We start from the raw sequence: 20,893 nt of genomic DNA on the forward strand, positions 1-20,893 counted from the left end.
GGAAGACCTGGCAGCTTAAATAGAGCGGCATGTTTAGGAGAATGTGTTTGGTTGGTTGTCAGAGGGACGAGGTGCGTCACGTGTTAGTGTATCATTGGTGCTCGAGTTGACTGCCTGAACTCGTAGGCTTTGCCCCATTTAGTCAAGCTATAGCAAATATTAACTACACTTCATATCATTGTTGTAGTTGAATCTGTAAAATGGATAGATCAATTTGTTTAAAGTAATGTTCTGCATTAAAAGTTCTTATCAGTGGTGGAAGAAATACTCAGATATTTGACCTGTACACTAACACTACAGCGTTAAACAGTGTTACTAGTAAAAGTCCTGCAATCAAACTCATAAAAGTCTAGAGTTTCAGCATCAAATATACTTTCAACTACCAAAAGTAAAAGTACTCATTATGCTAAGTGGCTTATTTCATAAAAAGGTATGTTATATTATTGGAATGATGGGTGGAGCTCAGTTTAATGATTGTTAATACTGCTGGAAAGCTTAATCTATAATAGTACATATAACTCAACTTAGTTACTTGATCCTGTATGAGTTCACCATCGAGTCATTCCATTGGCAGATAGCTGCATGTGTACTCAGCTACAGATCCCCATCGGAGACCTTAGGGGCCCCCAGGTACAAAGAAACAAAGCATAGCCATGGATGAATCCGCCGAAGAGCTAGAAAGTCAAACTCAAATGATATAATGTCAGATTGAGGAGTTTGATATGAGACAAATCTGAGTTTGATGAATCCACTTCATGACACAGGGGGAACTCTTAGCACGGGAGGAGTTAAAAAAAAAAGTCTGTTAAAGAAGAAAAAGGAATCCCACCTCCCCTTCCCCGCCTCTGAATGGACTAACCCACTGGTTCACATGGCACCCTCCCCCCATGTGTGTGTGTGTGTTGTTTTTGCCTTATATAGTGCAGAGTTATCCAGCTGCTCTGCCTTGGGACCGAGAGATTAGAGTGCAGCCACACTATCTGCCCGTCTTCATCCCCCTGTTTCAATAAGAAGCCCAAGAAGAGCTTCTCTGCTCCACAGATCTCCGTCTCTACTTCTATCCAGTCAGACAGCACAAGAGTCAACATGAACGGCACGACTGATGAGAACTACGAGCACGCTGACTTTAATGACGGCTCCTTCATGTTTACCTCGGAGTCTGTGGGAGAGGGGCACCCTGGTGAGTAGAGGACCCCCTCTCTGTGCTGATGCTGCAGGATGTGAATGAGGAGTAGTGGTGTTCGACACTTTTATGTTTCACTGATCATTGATGACTCTGAGGAATGTGAAAAAAGCCTGACTGGTGCATGGAGGCACTGTACCAGAAACAAGTAGTTTGAAGAGCCAGACAACTCGGATTTAGAGCATGGATCCTGGACTTTACGGCTACTAAATTAGATTTTCTAACATCCTGACGTTTTTCAACGAAGATAAATCTCGCATGGAAGCTACACGTTATATTAAGAATTCACAAGTGCAAACTATGGGTAACTTTAAACGTTGCTTTGCTTCAATTAAAACGTAGTTAACGGAACTTAACTTGAATAGTTCGTTTGAAGTCATCAAGGTCACTAAACTAAGTATATTAATACTCAACAACTCCTGCTGTTCACATTATGCTGAGTGTCAAGAGTCAGTTGGTCATTTGACACGATGAACTTACAACCGCAGCTGCTCATAGGAGTCACGTTTTAACAGTTATTACAAAACACTGATCCTAAATCATTCAGGGACTCGGTAGTATCATAACATTGGTTTATTGACCCACAGGAAGCCAGTGCAAAGACCAGAGAACTAGAGCTGTTTGGTTGAATGGTTTCAAAACAACCACATTCAATACATTCTGCTGAAATCACATTTTGCTTAAATCACAAGTCTCACTGGACTTTGATGCAATACATGCATTGAGTGATCTAACGTTGACCCACTATCTTTGTAGCTCTTTGGACATGCATATGGCACTGTTGCACATTCCTAGGTCATCACATTCCCATCCTATAGGGGAGACTAAACAGGGAACTGTAGTATTAGAATATGACTAAGCCAAAGTGTAATTATTAGACCGAAAAGCAGACAGAGAAAAGTAAACTGTATCCCAGTAAAATGTACCCCTACTGCTATAGCATGTTATGGTAGAACACCTTTCTCACGGTTACAAAAGATAGTGCATTAACATGACTACTGGTGATGACACATGGCACAGCATTAGCCCTGATGTCCAAAGCAAAATATATATGTATTTTCTATGAAAATGTGCAGCTTATGCACAACTGATTTTCTAATTATTATTACTAACAATTTAAAAAAAAAAGGATAAAATGACACCACAGTATTATTAGGCAACAGAAAGTTAATAAACCTGTCACTTTAACAGCAGAATAACATCAACAAGGCAACAACACAGACATGTATAGATAACTCGACAGCGGCTGTAGCCACAACAGCACACATTAAATCAAAAATGATATGCTGCACAGTTTGCACACACCTATAGTACAACAAACACACATCTTTGTTGTTAGAATTACCTGTCTCATGTTGTTCTCTTGTCCATCATAAATTCCTCCTCACTCTGCTCCAGGTTCAGCTTCTCAGCTCGTTCATCCTCAGTCCGGCTCACTGCACTCCTTAAAGTTTCATGCATTGTATCTTAATCTTATTAATGTCACAAAACATAAATTATGTCTCTCACCGAAAGTAAACTTCAAAATAAAACATAGCGAGTGGGTACTGGAGCATCCGTTGGAACAAATTAGCATGTTAGCAAGCTAGCGCTAGTTTGCACCTGTTGCTTACGCATTATTTTGGTGCGTTTGATTTGCGTCACTGCTTTCCCGCCAGGTGACGCTCCTCAGGTGATAACCGAGGACTGTAGACAGACAGACATTATTTTGTTGGCCTAATTTAAATGTGTACAGTAATTGAATTACAACTTTGTTACAGGTGTACTGTAGGCCTACTTCATATTTGTTACTTCCAACCTTAATATGTATAGTGTATGGTTGGAACTTTATGCACTTTCTTCTACAGTGGTGCCAGAGGTTATTTACTCAAGTAGATTTAGTAATAGCCTACCACCAACCACCCTTGTTGTTAAATACAAAAAAGATGTCTGTAACTTAGTTCTGAAGACCTGTAAATCCAAAACCGAAAGCAAAAGATCATTGTTTAATATATATTTAATTATTAAATGAAATGTACATGTTCAAAAATATGTATTTATATTTAGAAATATATTTAGAAATATATTTCATTAAATTCTTATAAACTGGAAAACTCCAATAGCTGTTAAAAAAAAGTTGTCAGATGTGATGCAATACGCAATATGCTGAAGTGGAAGTAACAGAAGGGAAAATAGTTTCAGTACAGCTGGTGACAGTGTGGCGGTGCTTTGATTATCTGATGGAGTTACAGTGTTGCATATCACCAAGCCAGGCTATTCCTGGGGCTGTAGCTCCTAACAGGAGTGATGTGTAGTCCTCTGGATAGGTGAAATATGATACTTCAGGCTCTGCTATGGCGTCAGATTTGGGTCAATATTCTAGCGCGTAAATGCTACTCACGAGCGGAAAATGTGCTTTTACACGCACATAAAATGACCCTCGCGCGCAGATTAAACCCCCGCGAGCGGCTATGCTATCGCTCGCTTGCGTGTCACGGCCCGTCCACACAGCGGCGTGCGTTGACGCTTCACCATTCACTTTGAATGGGGTGACGTCACTTTTAGCCGAAATGCATCGTGGGAAGCGACACGGAGCGTAGCTGGCGTGGCTCGCTGCAAAAGTTGAGCAATGTTCAACTTTTGACGCCTCGGCAGAAGCGTCAGCCAATCGAAACATATGCCAGTACAAGCTCTAGCCAATCAAACCGCTGCTTGTGTGTCAGGGGCGGGAGATTCATGTGATTGGTTGTTGGTCGAGTTTCAGACACGCCCGCCGGCAAGCGTCAGCGCACGCCGCTGTGTGGACGGGCCGTCAGCCTCGCGGAGTCTGTCTACGCGCGTGAAAAGTTTCTGGCACTTTGGGGCGGAGCCACTGGACTTTGATTGACAGCTGCAAGGAAGCCCGGAGTTGCCAGGTTTGATAAATGCCTGAACTACAAAGAGCCGAGGCGTGACAGCTGCAAGATCAGTTGGACGAGATTGAATGGTAAAGTTGTCCATAAAAAACTATTATATTTGTAAAGTGTACAGCTAATATATATATATATATATATATATATATATCTTAATCAATTTTATATAAAACAATATATTTTTGAGTGGGCTGTATCTGTCGAAAACTGCTGTCTGCTGTATGCACCTCCCTTACGAAATGAACTATAAATAAATTATAGTATTACTATAGTATACTATAAGAGTTGTATAGTGTCCTTTAGTAAGTTTGTATTTTTCACCAGCTATTGTATTACTATAGTTTTATCTGTAGTGCCATTGTATTAGCTATAGTAGCCCTATTATATTTCAATAGTAATACTATGTATCTAGATCTTTGTAGTATTCCTATATTATTTTAAATAGTATAACTATAGTATAATATATAGTGTTTCTGTAGTTGTTTTTTGAACACACTATAGAACACTCCTGTAGTAATAGTATGATGTTGTCATAATGAATGCATATTATTACTATAGTGTTTGTAAAAGTATTGCACTCCTAGAATTAATGTGTAATTTTTTTTATATCAAATTAATTTATGTATATATATATATATTAGGGGTGTAACGGTTCACAAACATTTCGGTTCGGTACGTACCTCGGTTTTTAGGTCACGGTTCGGTTCGGTACGTTTTCGGTACAGCAGAAAAAATTATCACAAAACATAACATATTTTTTTTTAATTATTATTAAACTGTGAATAATGTATTCACTCAAATAAATACAAAATATAATAAAATAAACATTAAGGTGCAGCATTTCGATGAACTGAAATAATCTGTATTTGAACTTTACTGTACTAGTACTCACAAAACATAACATATTAGTTTTGGGTTTTTAATTATTATTAAACAATGAATATTCACTCAAATAAATATAAAATAAAATAAACATTAAGGTGCAGCTTTTCGATGAACTGAAATAATCTGTATTTGTACTGTACTGTACTAGTACCTAAGCAGCCAGTTTGACATTAGGACTTGCTTGTCATTTCATGTTTTTTTAAAGAAAGATGAACTTGTCCACATTGCTTGCCGAAAGGGCAGATCAGCTGGCACTAACAATGTCTCCTGCCGTGGAGAACACCCTCTCGCTAGGGACAGAGGTAGTAGCAGATACAGCCAGGTAGCGCTTTGCTAACATGGCAACATAAGGATATTTGCCGTTTGTAATAGCTTTGGCTCGGTCTGAAGTTGTTGCGAGTGGTGGAGGCTGAAATGCTAATGGGAGTTGGGTTTGCACTTCAGTCTTTTGGTACCGATGATATTCACGTTCGGGTGATGCCTTTTCAAATGAGTGTGCAAGTTTGATGTATTGCCAGCCGCGTAACCAATTTTAGTTGAACAATGCCGACAAACAGCTTTGGTTCGGTCCACCTGTCTTTGTCCGTCATCCTTGTTCGTAACTGCGAAACCAAAATGTTCCCAAACCGGAGACTTCAATGATGCTGGAGGATTTTCGAGCTCAACTTTATCTGCGTTCGCCATTTCGACAGTTCCTCAAATTACTGACTACATTTGAACGCATCCCTCTGACCAGCTCGTCCAATGAAATGACTTGCTCGCTATGACGCGTTGAACACAATGGGAGCAAATTACTCTGAATGCTGCGACGCAGCACCTGAGATTACTTCCAAGAAGTTGTTCACGTTCTCAATTTTTTACGTTTAACGTTATATTCGTTCGGTACACCTCGGTACACACGTGTACCGAACCGAAGGGCCCGTACCGAAATTATTCGGTACGGGTACGTGTACCGTTACACCCTACGAATATAATAGTTTTTTATGGACAACTTTACCATTCAGTCTCGTCCAACTGATCTTGCAGCTGTCACTCCTCGGCTCTTGGTAGTTCAGGCATTTATCAAACCTGGCAACTCCGGGCTTCCTGGCAGCTGTCAATCAAAGTCCAGTGGCTCCGCCCCAAAGTGTCAGAAACTTTTCACGCGCGTAGACAGACTCCGCGAGCAAGTGAGGCTGAGGTTGCGTTCTGATAATCCAAAAATCAGCTCCTAAATTCTAACCCTGGCTGCAGTCGAATAGTCCATTTAGCTTAGGAACCTTCCTAACGGAGTGAAATGACCCGGAAGTCCCTCAGTGGCAGCCATGATAAGTGCCGTTCGAATTCTCTAGAATGATAGGAAAGGAGGTTTCAAACTTCCTTTATAACCTCCTTTAGCTTAGGAACCGGACCTCCCTAACCGAAAGGAGGAGAAAATTCTGCCCCACAATGCATTGCAGCCGCAGCAATTGACGTCACACAACAGTCTGAAATGATCAAATAAAGTCAACATTTCACTGAGCTGTGTGGGATAGTTCCATTGTAGTTCATACAATCATACTGGGATCATTTGTTGTATTAATGTGATCGGAGGGAGAGGGTGACGAGCATAAGTTTCACTTTCTTTTTTTATTTCAATTCCAACTTTGGTCATGAAGAATATGTTTCTCTGTTGTCCACGTTCATAAAGCATAACACAACAGCATCAGAGCACGGTGCAGAGTCTCTAGATGAGTTTACAGTAGTCCCTCGTTCTTATTAAACATCCATGTTGTAGTCCGCTGTATAGAAAACTGTAGTTTCCATAGTTTCCCCACAGCAGCAGACGCACATTTATGACGTCCGCTGGCGCATCATAAACACGACAGATAGTGAAAGTGCAGTCGGATTCTCTAAAGCACCGCAGTCTCGTCTCCTAAGTCCTTTTGAATTCTCCTATCCACTATCCCTTAACCCTGTGACGTTTCACTCAGAGGTCAAGGAATAGGAGATAGGGTTAGAACTTAGGAGCTGATTTTTAAACTATCCGAACGCAACCCCTATCTCCTATTCCTTGACCTCTGAGTGAAACGTCACGGGGTTCCACTACTCGTGAGTAGCTTGTTTTGCGCGCTAGAATATTGACCCAAATCTGACTCCATACCTGCCCAGATGAGAAATGTGTGACATGTGCAGCAGAAGGTCACACGAGGAAAATAACCTAGCATAGTAACAATTAACCATGTAATGAAACCAATTGTTTTCCAGATAAGATATGTGACCAGATCAGTGATGCTGTGCTGGATGCTCACCTGAAGCAGGACCCGGATGCCAAAGTGGCCTGTGGTGAGTAACAATGTGTTCCTCTCCAGCAGAGAGAAGAAGAGTACAAATAAAAAAGGATTGTATTTCCTCATATCACTACACGAGTGTATCTTATCCTCCAAATCTTAGTTAAAGGTGGGGTAGGTAAGTTTGAGAAACCGGCTCGAGATCGCTAGAATTTGAAAATACACAACCGGAGAAAATCTGCCACTTCCAACACACACGAACGCGCACATGACCAATGAGGGCACGAGATAAATTTGTGCCCCGATGGAAGGCTGACAGGCAGGTAGGCCATCCAATTGGTTGTACTTTTTACAGTATTACGGCTTCTACAGATGAAATATTTTTATGGATTTTTTTGTCAAAGCACTTAAGATATTCATTGCTATCGGATGTTAAGAGCATTCCATGGAATATAACAAAAAGTGTATCTCGAGCCGGTTTCTGAATCTTACCTACCCCACCTTTAATTAGCAACATGACAAAAAAGTACATTATGATTTTACTTTTCTGTTGCTGACGAAAATGGTTGTTGCAACTAAAAGGAACAGATAAATAGACAAAAGTAAAATAATAATAACAAGAACTGCTTTTTAAAACTGAACAGGATCACTATATCACATGTCAACAGAAGGAGTGTCCAAACTGTAATGTTGCTGGAAAATGCACAAAGTTCTATCTTATCAGGATGAAAATGCACTGTAACATACTCTGTGCTTTGGAACAGAGACGGTGTGTAAGACCGGCATGGTGCTGCTTTGTGGTGAGATCACGTCCCGAGCCAACGTGGACTACCAGAAGGTGGTGAGGGAAACCATCCGGAACATCGGGTATGACAACTCAGACAAAGGTGAGTGGAACCAAATGTTTAATCTCTGCACATGTCCCTAAACCAATTACTTTGATGCATCGCTGCATGCATAAACATGAACCACACAATAAGTCAGTAGGATTTTTTATATAAAAGCGAGTTAACTCTGGATGTCCACCTCCCAGGCTTTGATTATAAGACCTGCAACGTGCTGGTGGCCCTGGAGCAGCAGTCCCCTGACATCGCCCAGGGAGTTCATATTGATCGTCTGGAGAATGACATTGGAGCTGGAGACCAGGTCAAAAAAACACTTTTTTTGCACACACACTCTTATCTCAATTTGGGAAACTTAAAATATGCAAAATGCTTCTCACAGTACTACACAAAGAGACAAAAAACACTGAATCATAGTTCATGTACAGCTTTTTTAGTTAAAGTAAAGTAAAATCTTTATTCAAATTGAAAATACAATACTACACTACAAAATAACACATATACAAGTTCTGCATTCAAGTAAAAGTACTAACATCAAAATATCTAAGTTAACAAAAGTTAAACTACTTATGCAGAATTATATCACTGTTTTGTTAGCTATTATGGATGTATCGTAAGTAACGTTAATATTTCAGCTGGTAAGATGGGGCTATTTAAACTACTTTATCTACTGCTGGATGATGATTAATAATCTAAATCTGCAAAGTGTTACGACTGGAGCACACAAAAACTTGATAGGACCCAAATGCACGACTCCAGACAAAAGACGATTTCAAAAAAGGTTTTTATTGTGGTGATAAGCAAGGTAATCCATTCTCAAGGTTCAAAAACGATCTGGCACTGAGCACAGGGAACACACAGAATATATACACAAACAAGGAACTCTACAGGTGCAAACAATAAGGGTGGGGCAGGTAATCAGGTCTGTGAGTATGGTGACAAGGTAGGAGACGAACTACCTGAAAATGAGAAAGGAAATGGCAGACAACAAAAAGGGTAGCAGACACGGACTTAAACTAAACAGAGAAATAATATTAACAGATCTGCTGAGACACAACAGTAACCCCCCCTCTACGGCCGACTCCGGACAGCCCAGAGTCCTTTGGATTAAGCCTGAAAAAGTCCTTTATAAGCTTCTGATCCACTGTCAGGGACCAAGCAGTAAGACAACAGGACACAGGAGTGGTTTAAATAAACTAGGGTTTTTATTTACCCAAAAATCCACAAAACATCATATAATAGCAAGGCCTATAAAAGAGGTCAACAGAAAATACCTCAAAGAAACATAACAGGTGTTAACTCAACAAAACGGACCTCCTACAATGAAAAGCTAAGGAACCTATATCGTGGCTTGGCCAAACCAAGTTGAACCCCAGGGATAATTAATAGTCACATCATACAAAGGACACTGACAAAACCCAAATCCCCCTTTGACATGGAAGCAGGTGGTTTGTCCCAATCTGTCCCAATTGGCTCCTTGCAGTATGTATGAGTCCTCAGCGCTCGGCCACACCCTTTGCTGAACCAGGAAGTAACCTCCCCCAATGGACATGGTAACATTTAGAGCAAATGTGTGGTGTTAATTGGCATGTTTTATTGTAGCTGCACTGGAGCAAAACTACTGAAGATGAGGCTGCAGTGTAGTTGGTTTACCCTGTGTGGCTGTGGCCATCACACACTCCCCCCCCCTTCAAGACTCTCGCTGAAACAGCGAGAGAGGTAGTCGGCTGTGACATTGTCCTTGCATGGGATGTGCTGAATGTTAAAGCGGAATGGTTGCAGTGCCAGGTACCACCGGGTAATCCTTCCATTGGTATCCTTCATCCTTCCCATCCACTGAAGCGCTTTATGATCAGTCTCCAGGGTGAATTCTCTACCCAGGAGGTAATACCGGAGAGAGTCGAGGGCCCATTTGATAGCCAGTGCCTCCTTTTACACAGTTGAATACCTGACCTCCCTGGGGAACAGTTTCCGGCTGATGTAGGCCACTGGATGACGGTCGTCTGATGACCCCTGGAGAAGCACGGCGCCCAGACCCCTATCAGAAGCATCCGTTTGCAAGATAAAATGTTCATCAAAGTTTGGACTGTAAAGAACAGGTTTCTTCCTCAATGATCCCTGGATGTCGTGAAAAGCTGCCAAGGACTCCTCTGTCCACTGTATCTGATTTGAAGACCGGGATCCAGTCTGGTCCGTGAGTAGAGCTGCCCTGGCAGAGAATTGTGGTACAAAGCGGTGGTAGAAGCCTGCCATGCCCAGAAAAGAGCTGCTTCCTTGTTTGTGGCACAGGACATGACTCGATGGCCTGAATCTTACTGACCCGTGGCCGTATCACACCGCGTCCAATGATGTGGCCCAGGTACTCCGTCTCTGCAGCGGCAAAGACGCACTTCGATGGATTGATAGTCAGCCCCGCAGAGTAGAGGCGATCCAAGACAGTGTGCAGATGTTCCATGTGCTCCTCCCAGGTGGAGCTGTAAATGACAATGTCATCCAGATATGCTGCAGCAAAACCAGATAAATCACAAAGTACCTGATCCATAAGCCTCTGGAAAGTCGCTGGAGCACCATGCAGCCCAAATGGCATGACCGTGAACTGGAAAAGACCAATGGTGTCCTAAAGGCTGTCAGCTCTCTGAACCGCTCAGTCAGTGGAACCTGCCAGTAACCCTCGGAAAGATCTAATGTGGTTAAGTATTTGGCTTTTCCAAGCCGTTCAAGCAGTTCATCGATTCTTGGTGTTGGATAAGAATCAAACAGAGAAATTGAGTTCAGGTACCTAAAATCAATACAAAACCTAAGACTGCCATCCTTCTTTGGCACAAGGACCACTGGGTTGCACCACTCGCTTTTCGAAATCTCAATGATCCCCAGGGACAGCATCAGATCAACCTCCTTTTTCAGTGACGCCAGCAGGCGTTCCGGAATCCTGTAACTCAGCCGTCTCACAGAAGCACCGTCTCTAACCACAATGTCATGCTCAACAATATCTGTTCTCCCAGGATTCTCCTGAAATAATTCTGACCTACAGATTGTTCTCACCTGAAGCTGTTTGTCTTCTGAGAGGTGGCTGAGGTCATGGCTCACCGTAGCCCCCCCTGGAGATAGGTATTGCTCCTCCACTTCCTCTTCCTCTTGCACATCCCTGATGAGCATCACTCTTGCTTCTTGTTCAGCTCGCGGCACCCACTCTTTCAAGAGATTTATATGTAGTACTCTACTGGAGCGTGGCTTCCCAGGGGTCGATACCTCATATGTTGTGGGCCCGAGTTGCTTCTTGATCTCAAATGGTCCCTGCCACTTTGCCAACAGCTTGCTGTTATCACTTGGGAGGAGAACTAGTACCTTTTGTCCTGGGTTGAAGGATCTTTGCCGAGCTGACCGATCATACCAGGACTTCTGCTGTTGCTGGGCCACTGCCATGTGTCGATCCTTTGAACTCCATGAGTTATAGCTCCATTGTTGTCCTTTATTACTCGCTCTGCTTTGCCGCTCGAGCCTCCGTCTGCCCCATATGAGCCTGAAGCAGGGCCACCAGGTCCGACATGGATGGCTCCTTACCTTCACCCTCAGTGCTTTCTACCACTCCAGAGGCCCCGTTGTCCTCCTCTTCACTACTGGCTTGCTTCTCCTGGATATTTGAAAGGCTTGTCGGTCCTCCCGGTTTCCTTCCTCCACGCTGCATCTTTTTTTTTTTTTTTAAAGAAAAGAAAGTGGAAAAAAAACACCTGTGTCCTCCACTGAATGATCCCACCACTGCCACCAATTGTCAGGGACCAAGCAGTAAGACAACAGGACACAGGAATGGTTTAAATAAACTAGGGTTTTTATTTACCCAAAAATCCACAAAACATCATATAATAGCAAGGCCTATAAAAGAGGTCAACAGAAAATACCTCAAAGAAACATAACAGGTGTTAACTCAACAAAACGGACCTCCTACAATGAAAAACTAAGGAACCTAGATAGTGGCTTGGCCAAACCAAGTTGAACCCAAGGGATAATTAATAGTCACATCATACAAAGGACACTGACAAAACCCAAATCCCCCCTTTGACATGGAAGCAGGTGGTTTGTCCCAATCTGTCCCAATTGGCTCCTTGCAGTATGTATGAGTCCTCAGCGCTCGGCCACACCCTTTGCTGAACCAGGAAGTAACCTCCCCCAATGGACATGGTAACATTTAGAGCAAATGTGTGGTGTTAATTGGCATGTTTTATTGTAGCTGCACTGGAGCAAAACTACTGAAGATGAGGCTGCAGTGTAGTTGGTTTACCCTGTGTGGCTGTGGCCATCACATCCACAATAAAGCTTGCGCGTACCCACGACCGATGTTCTGGACCGTATCCTTTCCAGTCTACAAGGAACTGTCGGCCGCGTCCTTTCTTCCTGACTGCTATCAGTTTGTTGACGTCGTAGATCAGACCGCCGTCTAACATCCGGGGGGGGAGGAGGGGGCTTGGATGGAGGAACCAAACGACTCTCCCGAACCGGTTTGACTTTGGCCACATGAAAGGTCGGATGGACTCTCAGGGACCTGGGCAGGCACAGGCGAACAGCCACCGGGTTAATAACCTTAGTTATGGGAAACGGACCCACAAACCTCGGAGCCAGCTTCCTGGAGGCCACACATAGGGGTAGATCTCTTGTAGATAGCCAAACCTTCTGCCCGGGTCTGTAGGCAGGTGCCGGACGACGATGTCGATCTGCTGCCCTCTTCATGCGAGCAGCACTCTTCAGGAGAACCTGGCGAGCTCCTGCCCAGACTCTGTGACACCGCCTCACCAGGGCATGTGCTGACGGTACAGTCACTTCCTTCTCTACTTCTGGAAAAAGAGGAGGTTGGTAACCATAGGCGCAGTGAAAAGGGGAGAGTCCCGTGGCAGATGTAGGTTGGGTGTTGTGGGCATACTCCACCCATATCAGCTGCTTGCGCCAAGTTGTGGGATTCTGAGACACCAGACACCGTAAACACGTCTCCAGTTCCTGGTTGATCCTCTCTGATTGACCATTAGCCTGTGGGTGGTAACCAGATGTGAGGCTGGGAGTGGCTCCCATCAGGCTGCAGAACTCCTTCCAAAACCGGGAAACGAACTGCGGCCCACGGTCTGACACCACATCTCGAGGAAATCCATGCAACCTGAAAACATGAGACAAGAGCGCTTCTGCTGTCTCTTTAGCAGAGGGAGATTTGGGCATGGGGATAAAGTGAGTCATTTCAGTAAATCTGTCAACAACAGTGCAGATGGTGGTGTTACCTGCAGAGGGCGGCAGTCTAGTGACAAAATCCAGCCAGATGTCAGACCATGGGCGGCTTGGAATGGACAAAGGTTGCAGTAGACCCATAGGAGACTGGGTAGAGGTCTTATTCCGAGCACAGGTAGTGCAGGCTGCCACATACTCAGTAACCTCCAAAACACCAAAACCTTTGCTTGATCATGTACATAGTTCGTTTGATACCTGGATGACATGTTAATACAGATGTGTGAGCCCAGTGAATCACGCCATTTCCTGTCTTACTTTGCCATTTCCTTTCTCATTTTCAGGTAGTTCGTCTCCTACCTTGTCACCATACTCACGGACCTGATTACCTGCCCCACCCTTATTGTTTGCACCTGTAGAGTTCCTTGTTTGTGTATATATTCTGCGTGTTCCCTGTGCTCAGTGCCAGATCGTAATGTTACGACTGGAGCACACAAAAACTTGATAGGACCCAAATGCACGACTCCAGACAAAAGACGATTTCAAGGTTTTTACTGTGGTGATAAGCAAGGTAATCCATTCTCAAGGTTCAAAAACGATCTGGCACTGAGCACAGGGAACACACGGAATATATACACAAACAAGGAACTCTACAGGTGCAAACAATAAGGGTGGGGCAGGTAATCAGGTCCGTGAGTATGGTGACAAGGTAGGAGACGAACTACCTGAAAATGAGACTTAAACTAAACGGAGAAATAATATTAACAGATCTGCCGAGACACAACACAAAGTAACTACCAATCAAAGCTGTCAAATACATCTATTGAAGTGAATTTACAATATTTACCCCCAAATTGTAATGAAGTAGAAGGATAAAGAACCTCCATGTTGTAAAAGATCAATACTTGAGTAAATGTACCTGGTTACACTTTGCCACTGTGGATACAACAAAGGTATTGATGACGACATAACTTATTATTTGTGTTATCTGGGGACAGGGTCTGATGTTTGGGTACGCTACAGATGAGACAGAGGAGTGCATGCCCCTCACCGTCGTCCTCGCACACAAACTCAACTCCAAGATGGCCGAACTGAGACGTAACGGAACCGTCCCCTGGCTCCGCCCGGATTCCAAGACACAGGTAGGATCTAAATACATACTAAAAAAAGGAACATGAACACACTGTTACAGTGGTGAAGCAATTATCAGTCAATGAGTAACATGTCATACATTCCATGTCAAACAAAAAACTGTCCTTCTAACTCTATACACATAATCTGCCACAGTAAAGATTCTCTTCCCGAAAACAATAATGCAAGGTTATTCAAACACAGATGCTATTTGCACCCGAGTGTCTATAGTCAACAATGCTATTTGCTAAGCAGAGGCAAATAGAAACAGTTTTGTCCTTAAGGAGAAAATTACAAAATAAAGATTTCACCTTACTTATTCATGCTTTTCCCACAATTCAAAGTATAATCTGGACAAGACAAGACTTCTAAAGTGTTTACAGTGTATAGACATTATGAACCTAAACACATTGACAGATATGACAGTTAACCTGTTTATATTTTGGTGTTGCACCTTCTGACATTTACATTTGCATTCTTTCCTACTGAAACTACTGCACAAGTTCTATTTCTCTCATCATTGTTGACAATGCTGAGTACTTAATTCCACTAACTACCCTTCTGAAAAGTCAGACGCTTATCCAAGAAATAAGCTAAGCATTCAGGGCTAAATTTGGACATCTCATCCAGAGATATCCAGGTTGGAGAGTAAGTGGAGTCGCTGGTTTTCACTATGTTTATCTCACTAGTAGGTGGGGCCGTGGTAGTGACCTCCAGAAAGTGCAACCAGAGCACGCTGGTATGCAACATCTGAGCTGTCTTTCAGCTTGTACGTGTATCAAATTGGTTCTTTGAAACGCTAGGCACACACCCTTAAGATGTACAGTCCGGAACAGTACAGTTTGGAAAGGCTCAAATAAAAAAAGAGCAATGTTATCAATAGATAAAAAAACAGAATTCAAATGAGTTAACATGTCTTAATTGTATCCCAATTTGAACATGACACAATAGTTTAAGAGTACATTAATTATTTAAAGATGAACTTTTGTACTCATGCAAAGAAAGCAGCACAAATTGCTTTAAAATTCAGCATAACAAATCCTAAAATAAAGCATAAAAAACATACATATACACAAGAAGGGAGGAAGAAATAGTGTTGCTTTTATAAAAAGAAATCCTAAAGAAAAGTTGAAAGATTAATAACAGACAGCCAGTATTCGAAGGCCACAGGGTGTCTGATCACAATTCAAAGAATGTTCCATATTTTGGATCCTAATGGCTAAAAATAGCATTCTCAAAAAGCAGCTGTGGAGGATCATATATAGTTCAGGATCATAAACAGATTGTGTCATATAACAGGGTGCAAGGCCAAGGAAATAGCTTAAACCATCTCAAAGAAAAGCAGGTAGCTGGTGTTGGTTTGATATCTTCTCTCTTATAGCTGCAGTAAACATACTAAAGCCTCTCCACTCCGATCGCCCCAGGTGACGGTGCACTACACCCAAGAGAACGGCGCTGTGATCCCCAGGCGGGTTCACACTGTGGTGATCTCAGTGCAGCACGACGACGAAGTGTGCCTGGAGGAGCAGAAGGAGGTCCTGAAGGAAAAGGTCATCAAAGCTGTGGTCCCCGCCAAGTACCTGGACGAGAATACCGTGTACCACCTGCAGCCCAGCGGACGCTTTGTGATCGGGGGCCCCCAGGTAAAAGTCTTGAAAAAGACCACAAGCCGAAACGTGTTCCTGTTCATACTGTTAGCGCTGCTGGAGGTGAATGTAGACACTTGTTCTGCTTTTAAATCTTGGAAGTAGGCGAAGTTGGGAAAAAATGTTGACTTTACACATCACAAGGATTGAATGATCTTATCTTACAGTATAATACATTCATATAACTTATTTTTACATTGAGATAGAAGAATAGTAACACGATGTTTGCATTTGTGTGCCATAGAAATGTGAATTGTGAGTGATTCCATTTGTCAGGGCGATGCTGGAGTGACGGGCAGGAAAATCATCGTGGACACATACGGTGGTTGGGGGGCTCACGGTGGGGGAGCTTTCTCTGGGAAGGACTGCACCAAAGTGGACCGCTCCGCTGCCTACGCTGCTCGCTGGGTGGCTAAATCTCTGGTGAAGGCCAAACTGTGCAGGAGGGTGCTGGTGCAGGTGAGAACTACACATAAGTACACGTTCACAGAAATATATTTAATGTGCTTGGCTGGAATAAATCCCATCAATACTGTATTGGATGTGGACTACCAGTCTTCAACGTCTTACATTTGGTTGAGTGATTGTGTCTTAATTGTTATGAGGGTTCGGATGTCCACATCATTTTGGCCATGTATGTTGTGGTGCATTCAGGTGTTCAAGTCAAGATCTATGAAACAGATCACTGGCACTCTGGCAGATGAAAATCTATGTATCACGTATATTTTCTTCCCCGTCTGTATCTTCAGGTGGCGTATGCGATCGGAGTGGCCCACCCTCTCTCCATCTCCCTCTTCACCTATGGCTCCTCTCAGCGGAGCGAGAAGGAGCTGCTGCAGGTTGTCAACAAAAACTTTGACCTCAGACCCGGCGTCATCGTCAGGTCAGCATTGCAACTGATAACATCTTATTTGTTGTAATATGCAGAGTGATAGTTGTTTAAAATGTAACTATACTCAGTGGTGATAGAAGTTAAAATAGCAACACCAAAGTGTAGAAGGATTTTATTAGAAGGATTCAAAGGGTCACATATAAACCTGAGAGGTCATGAGGTCTTTAAAGGCAGAGGAAAGATGTTGTATTGAAGAAGACATACAAATAGTATTCAAGTTAACTTGTCAGGAAATGTTTACTAAACTAATCAATCAAGAGAGAAGTGGGGTCCTTTTTACAGCCAGTGCATTGTTCCCTGTTCCACACAGGACTTATATGATTGTACTGTGTTACTTTCCTCGTCTGACTGTTATTCAGATGTTCAACCCGTTAACATCTGATTTGATCTTTATTGTCGTGCAGAGATCTGGACCTGAAGAGACCCATCTACCAGAAGACGGCCTGCTACGGACATTTTGGCAGGAAGGAGTTCCCCTGGGAGGTCCCAAAGACCCTCAACTTCTAGAGTATATGTGTGTATGTGTGTGTGTGTGTGTGTGTGTGTGTACTAGCATTACTATACTTGTGGGGACCTAAATCTGTTTACATAGTCACGTGTGGGGACTCGCCTCCCTTATGGGGACAAATTGGAGGTCCCCATAAGGGGGATCATTCATTTTAGGGTGAATACTTGGTTAGGGTTAGGGTTAGGGTTAGGGTAAGGTTAAGGGTAAGGGTTAGGTTAAGGTTACGGGTAAGGGTTAGGGTTAGGCATGTGTTGGTTAGGGTTAAGGTTAGGATAAGTCTCTAGGAAATGCATGTAAGTCAATGTAATGTCCCCTGAAGTGATGTATACATGGTATGTGTGTGTATGTGTGTGTGTGTGTGTGTGTGTGTGTGTGTGTGTGTGTGTGTGTGTGTGTGTGTGTGTGTGTGCGTGTGTGTGTGTGTGTGTGTGTGTGTGTGTGTGGTGTATAGATAGCTGTCCATGTGACCCTGTAACCCAGTAAGAGAAGATCAGAGGGATGGGTCAGGGTGGGTGCAGACGATCTCCCGTGATTGGCCGAGCTAAAGAGGTTTCATCATCTGTACTTTATGACCCTTCAATAGTAACCTGAAATAAGAGCAGGCTATTTGGTATTTGTGTCTCATTGGTTCAGTGTCAGTCACATGCCTGCAGTTTGTTTCACACATAAAGTGGTTTCTGCCCGAGAATAAGTGAATGACCAAATTTGAAGGGAGAGCAGCCATGAAAAGGTTTTTAAACACTTCTAATGTCTTAAGAAAAATAGCATTTGTTATTTTTTCAGGATTGATGTATACTGTACGATGTGGATTTACAGTATACTGTATGATGCTGGTTTTAGTATTACTCCGTATGATCTAAAGCCTTCTGGAAGATCTTAAAGTCATTACATACATTTCAGCCTGAAATCAAATGTGTACCCTGAACATACTGTGTTGGCCCATGTTCAAGATAAAAAAAGATGTGACTTTAATGTTATATTAATTTCTTTTAAATCAAGAACGTATTCACGCAGACAAATGTATGGGACCCCTCAGAGGCAAGTGAGAAAAAAAAGATTCCGGTGACCCAATTTTAAAATCTGATCTAAATAGTTTTCTTTTCTATGAATATAACATAAAAACAAGGTGACAAGAAGATTTGCTGAAATAATATTATTATTGTTTTATTTTTTATCTGGGTCATTCTTTAAGTGTTTGTTATTGTAATACATATTCCGGCCCTCAGGGGGCGCACCCCCATGTTTTAAAAAGGACTGTAAGAATGAATGTTTTCTTCCAGCTGAGTCTTATTTCTCCATGCTCTTTTGCAACACAGATAAATATAGTGTGTTAGCAAGTTATGTAAAACGTATCCTAGGAAAACTTTTTTCCTCATCCGTTTCACAGATGAAACATCAAAAATGAAAGAATCTTTTAAATATATTCTTACAAAATATTTTTTTCCCTGTGATGTTTTGTCGTAAACACAGGAGAGAAAATGTTTGAGATAAAAAAAAAATGGATCAACAGAATTGTTTTCTCTCACTTGCATCTCAGGGCTTCCGTACCCTCCCTACCAAACAAAGACGAGATCAAAGAGGTCATACAGCAATGTCCCAAAGAACTTACAAATGTTAGTCTGTTAAAAGTTGTAAATCAGAGCGATTTATTTGCTGCATCTTAACATTTACTTTAGATATTTTGATTATAGTTGTCAGCAGTTTTAAGTGTGTTTGCTGGCTTTAAGCAGAGTGTCTGCAGGTGTTAGTTGGATAGGCTAAAGCAGGGGTGTCCAAACACATGGGCCGCTCGTTAAAGGTGAGGAATATTGCCTGATAAGTTAAGTTAAATTATTCTTGATTATTGAATATGCTTTAAGAAAATGTACCTCTTACATTTTACATATTTAAGAAGTACAATATAAGACAACCAGAAATTGTGTGTGTGGGCGATATTCTACTATACTTTTAGAATTTACTGCATTCCAATTTGAAATGGAACACGGGCCGCAGTTGGCCCCCGCGCCATAGTTTGGACACCTCTGTTCTAAAGCCTTAAACGCTACAGTCTTTAGAGCTTTAAGAAGTGAATTCACAAACTTCAACTCTTCTGAATAGATAATTACATTTTCTTTATATCTATTTCTAAGTTGTACATTATTGGTAATAAACCAAATGACATGCAGACACTGAATCTAATCAAAATGATACATGTCCCAAAGACACTTAAAATGTTGGAGATATTAGATATTGTTGTTGCTTATTATTCCTTTTCGGTAAGAAGCTTGCTGGTGCATTTCTGCAGGTTGTATTGCCATACTGGATGAACTTAAGCCTCTAAAGGTCTTCATTTATAGTTTTCATTGCTTGTTTTTTTTTATTATTTAGGAATCAACGCACAAACCTGTATCCCTAACATGCTATTATATTTATTTTCCAAGGTACGTATGGTTTCATGTATTTTGGTACTAAGCCATCATGAAGTCAGACACTGTAAAAGATCCCGAGATGAATTAGATGAAGATTCAAATGTCAGAGATGTATCACTACAGTTTTACAAATCCTGACTGCTTCCTATACATTTTAAAAAAAAGCTGCACGTTTAAGTTGATAATCAGAATAACAACATTCAGTCTAAAGTCTTAATCGTTTTTTTGGTAACACTTTACAATAAGACTAGCCTTATAAAGGATTCATAAAGGGTTTATAATTAGGTTGTAAACACTAAGAACCATCATCATCATTAAGAACCATTTATAAAGCAGTTCTAACAGTTTTCATACATCAACACAGGCTCACTATTTGGCAAGATGACTAAGCCTTATATTGGCACTCGCTTACTTCGTCATCAGCCAGCATCCTTGGTATCTGCTGTTCACTGAGTTGATTCCCCCCCCCTTCCATCTTGATGTTTCTTGGCATCTCTTATGACCATTTATTTACGAGTTACTACCATTTCTAATAAGGCTTAGCCGTACTGATAAATGTGGGCTCACTATTTTGCAAGCAACCGGTCACAGTTGCCCTGTTTATCTCATGTCTCATAAATGCTTATTAAGTGTTCACAACCTAATTAATAAATTAATTACAAACTATTCGTAAATAAGGGTAGTCTTATTGTAAAGTGGTACCGTTTTTCTGTAGTGTTAGTAGGAAATAAATGCACAAACCTGCATTCTGAACACAATACCATATTTCCTTTAAACTCATTGTTTGAAATGAACAGCTGATTCTTTAGTTTTATATGAATTGACAATCCAAACTGTGAATTTCACTAATGCCTGCAAACATCTGCAAAGATTAGATTAGATGTTATCTATAATTGTTTTAGAAAAATATAAAATCAGAGGAAATGCTGTGAATCTGCCACCTCGTGCGTCACGTCTCCGATTCAAGATCTCACTCCTATAACAAATGCCGTGTCATTTGTCCTGGAAAATGATGTAAATATGATTTTTGAACAATAAAACATTTGAACAAGAGGC

The 20,893-nt window shown here is 41.9% G+C and overlaps 1 protein-coding gene across 1 annotated transcript; it reads left to right on the forward strand.

The window, feature by feature from the left end:
• Positions 1-928: 928 nt before the first annotated feature.
• Positions 929-20,890, forward strand: LOC117464348 (S-adenosylmethionine synthase-like). The gene is made up of 9 exons (XM_034106726.2): positions 929-1,180; positions 7,186-7,263; positions 7,973-8,095; positions 8,242-8,354; positions 14,251-14,394; positions 15,808-16,026; positions 16,306-16,488; positions 16,779-16,912; positions 17,326-20,890. The coding sequence occupies exons 1-9, from the start codon at positions 1,087-1,089 to the stop codon at positions 17,426-17,428; spliced, it is 1,191 nt and encodes a 396-aa protein (XP_033962617.1). The 5' UTR covers positions 929-1,086; the 3' UTR covers positions 17,429-20,890.
• Positions 20,891-20,893: the final 3 nt, after the last annotated feature.

The sequence above is a fragment of the Pseudochaenichthys georgianus genome, chromosome 19 (assembly GCF_902827115.2).
Source record: "Pseudochaenichthys georgianus chromosome 19, fPseGeo1.2, whole genome shotgun sequence".
In the NCBI taxonomy this organism is placed as follows: Eukaryota; Metazoa; Chordata; class Actinopteri; order Perciformes; family Channichthyidae; genus Pseudochaenichthys; species Pseudochaenichthys georgianus.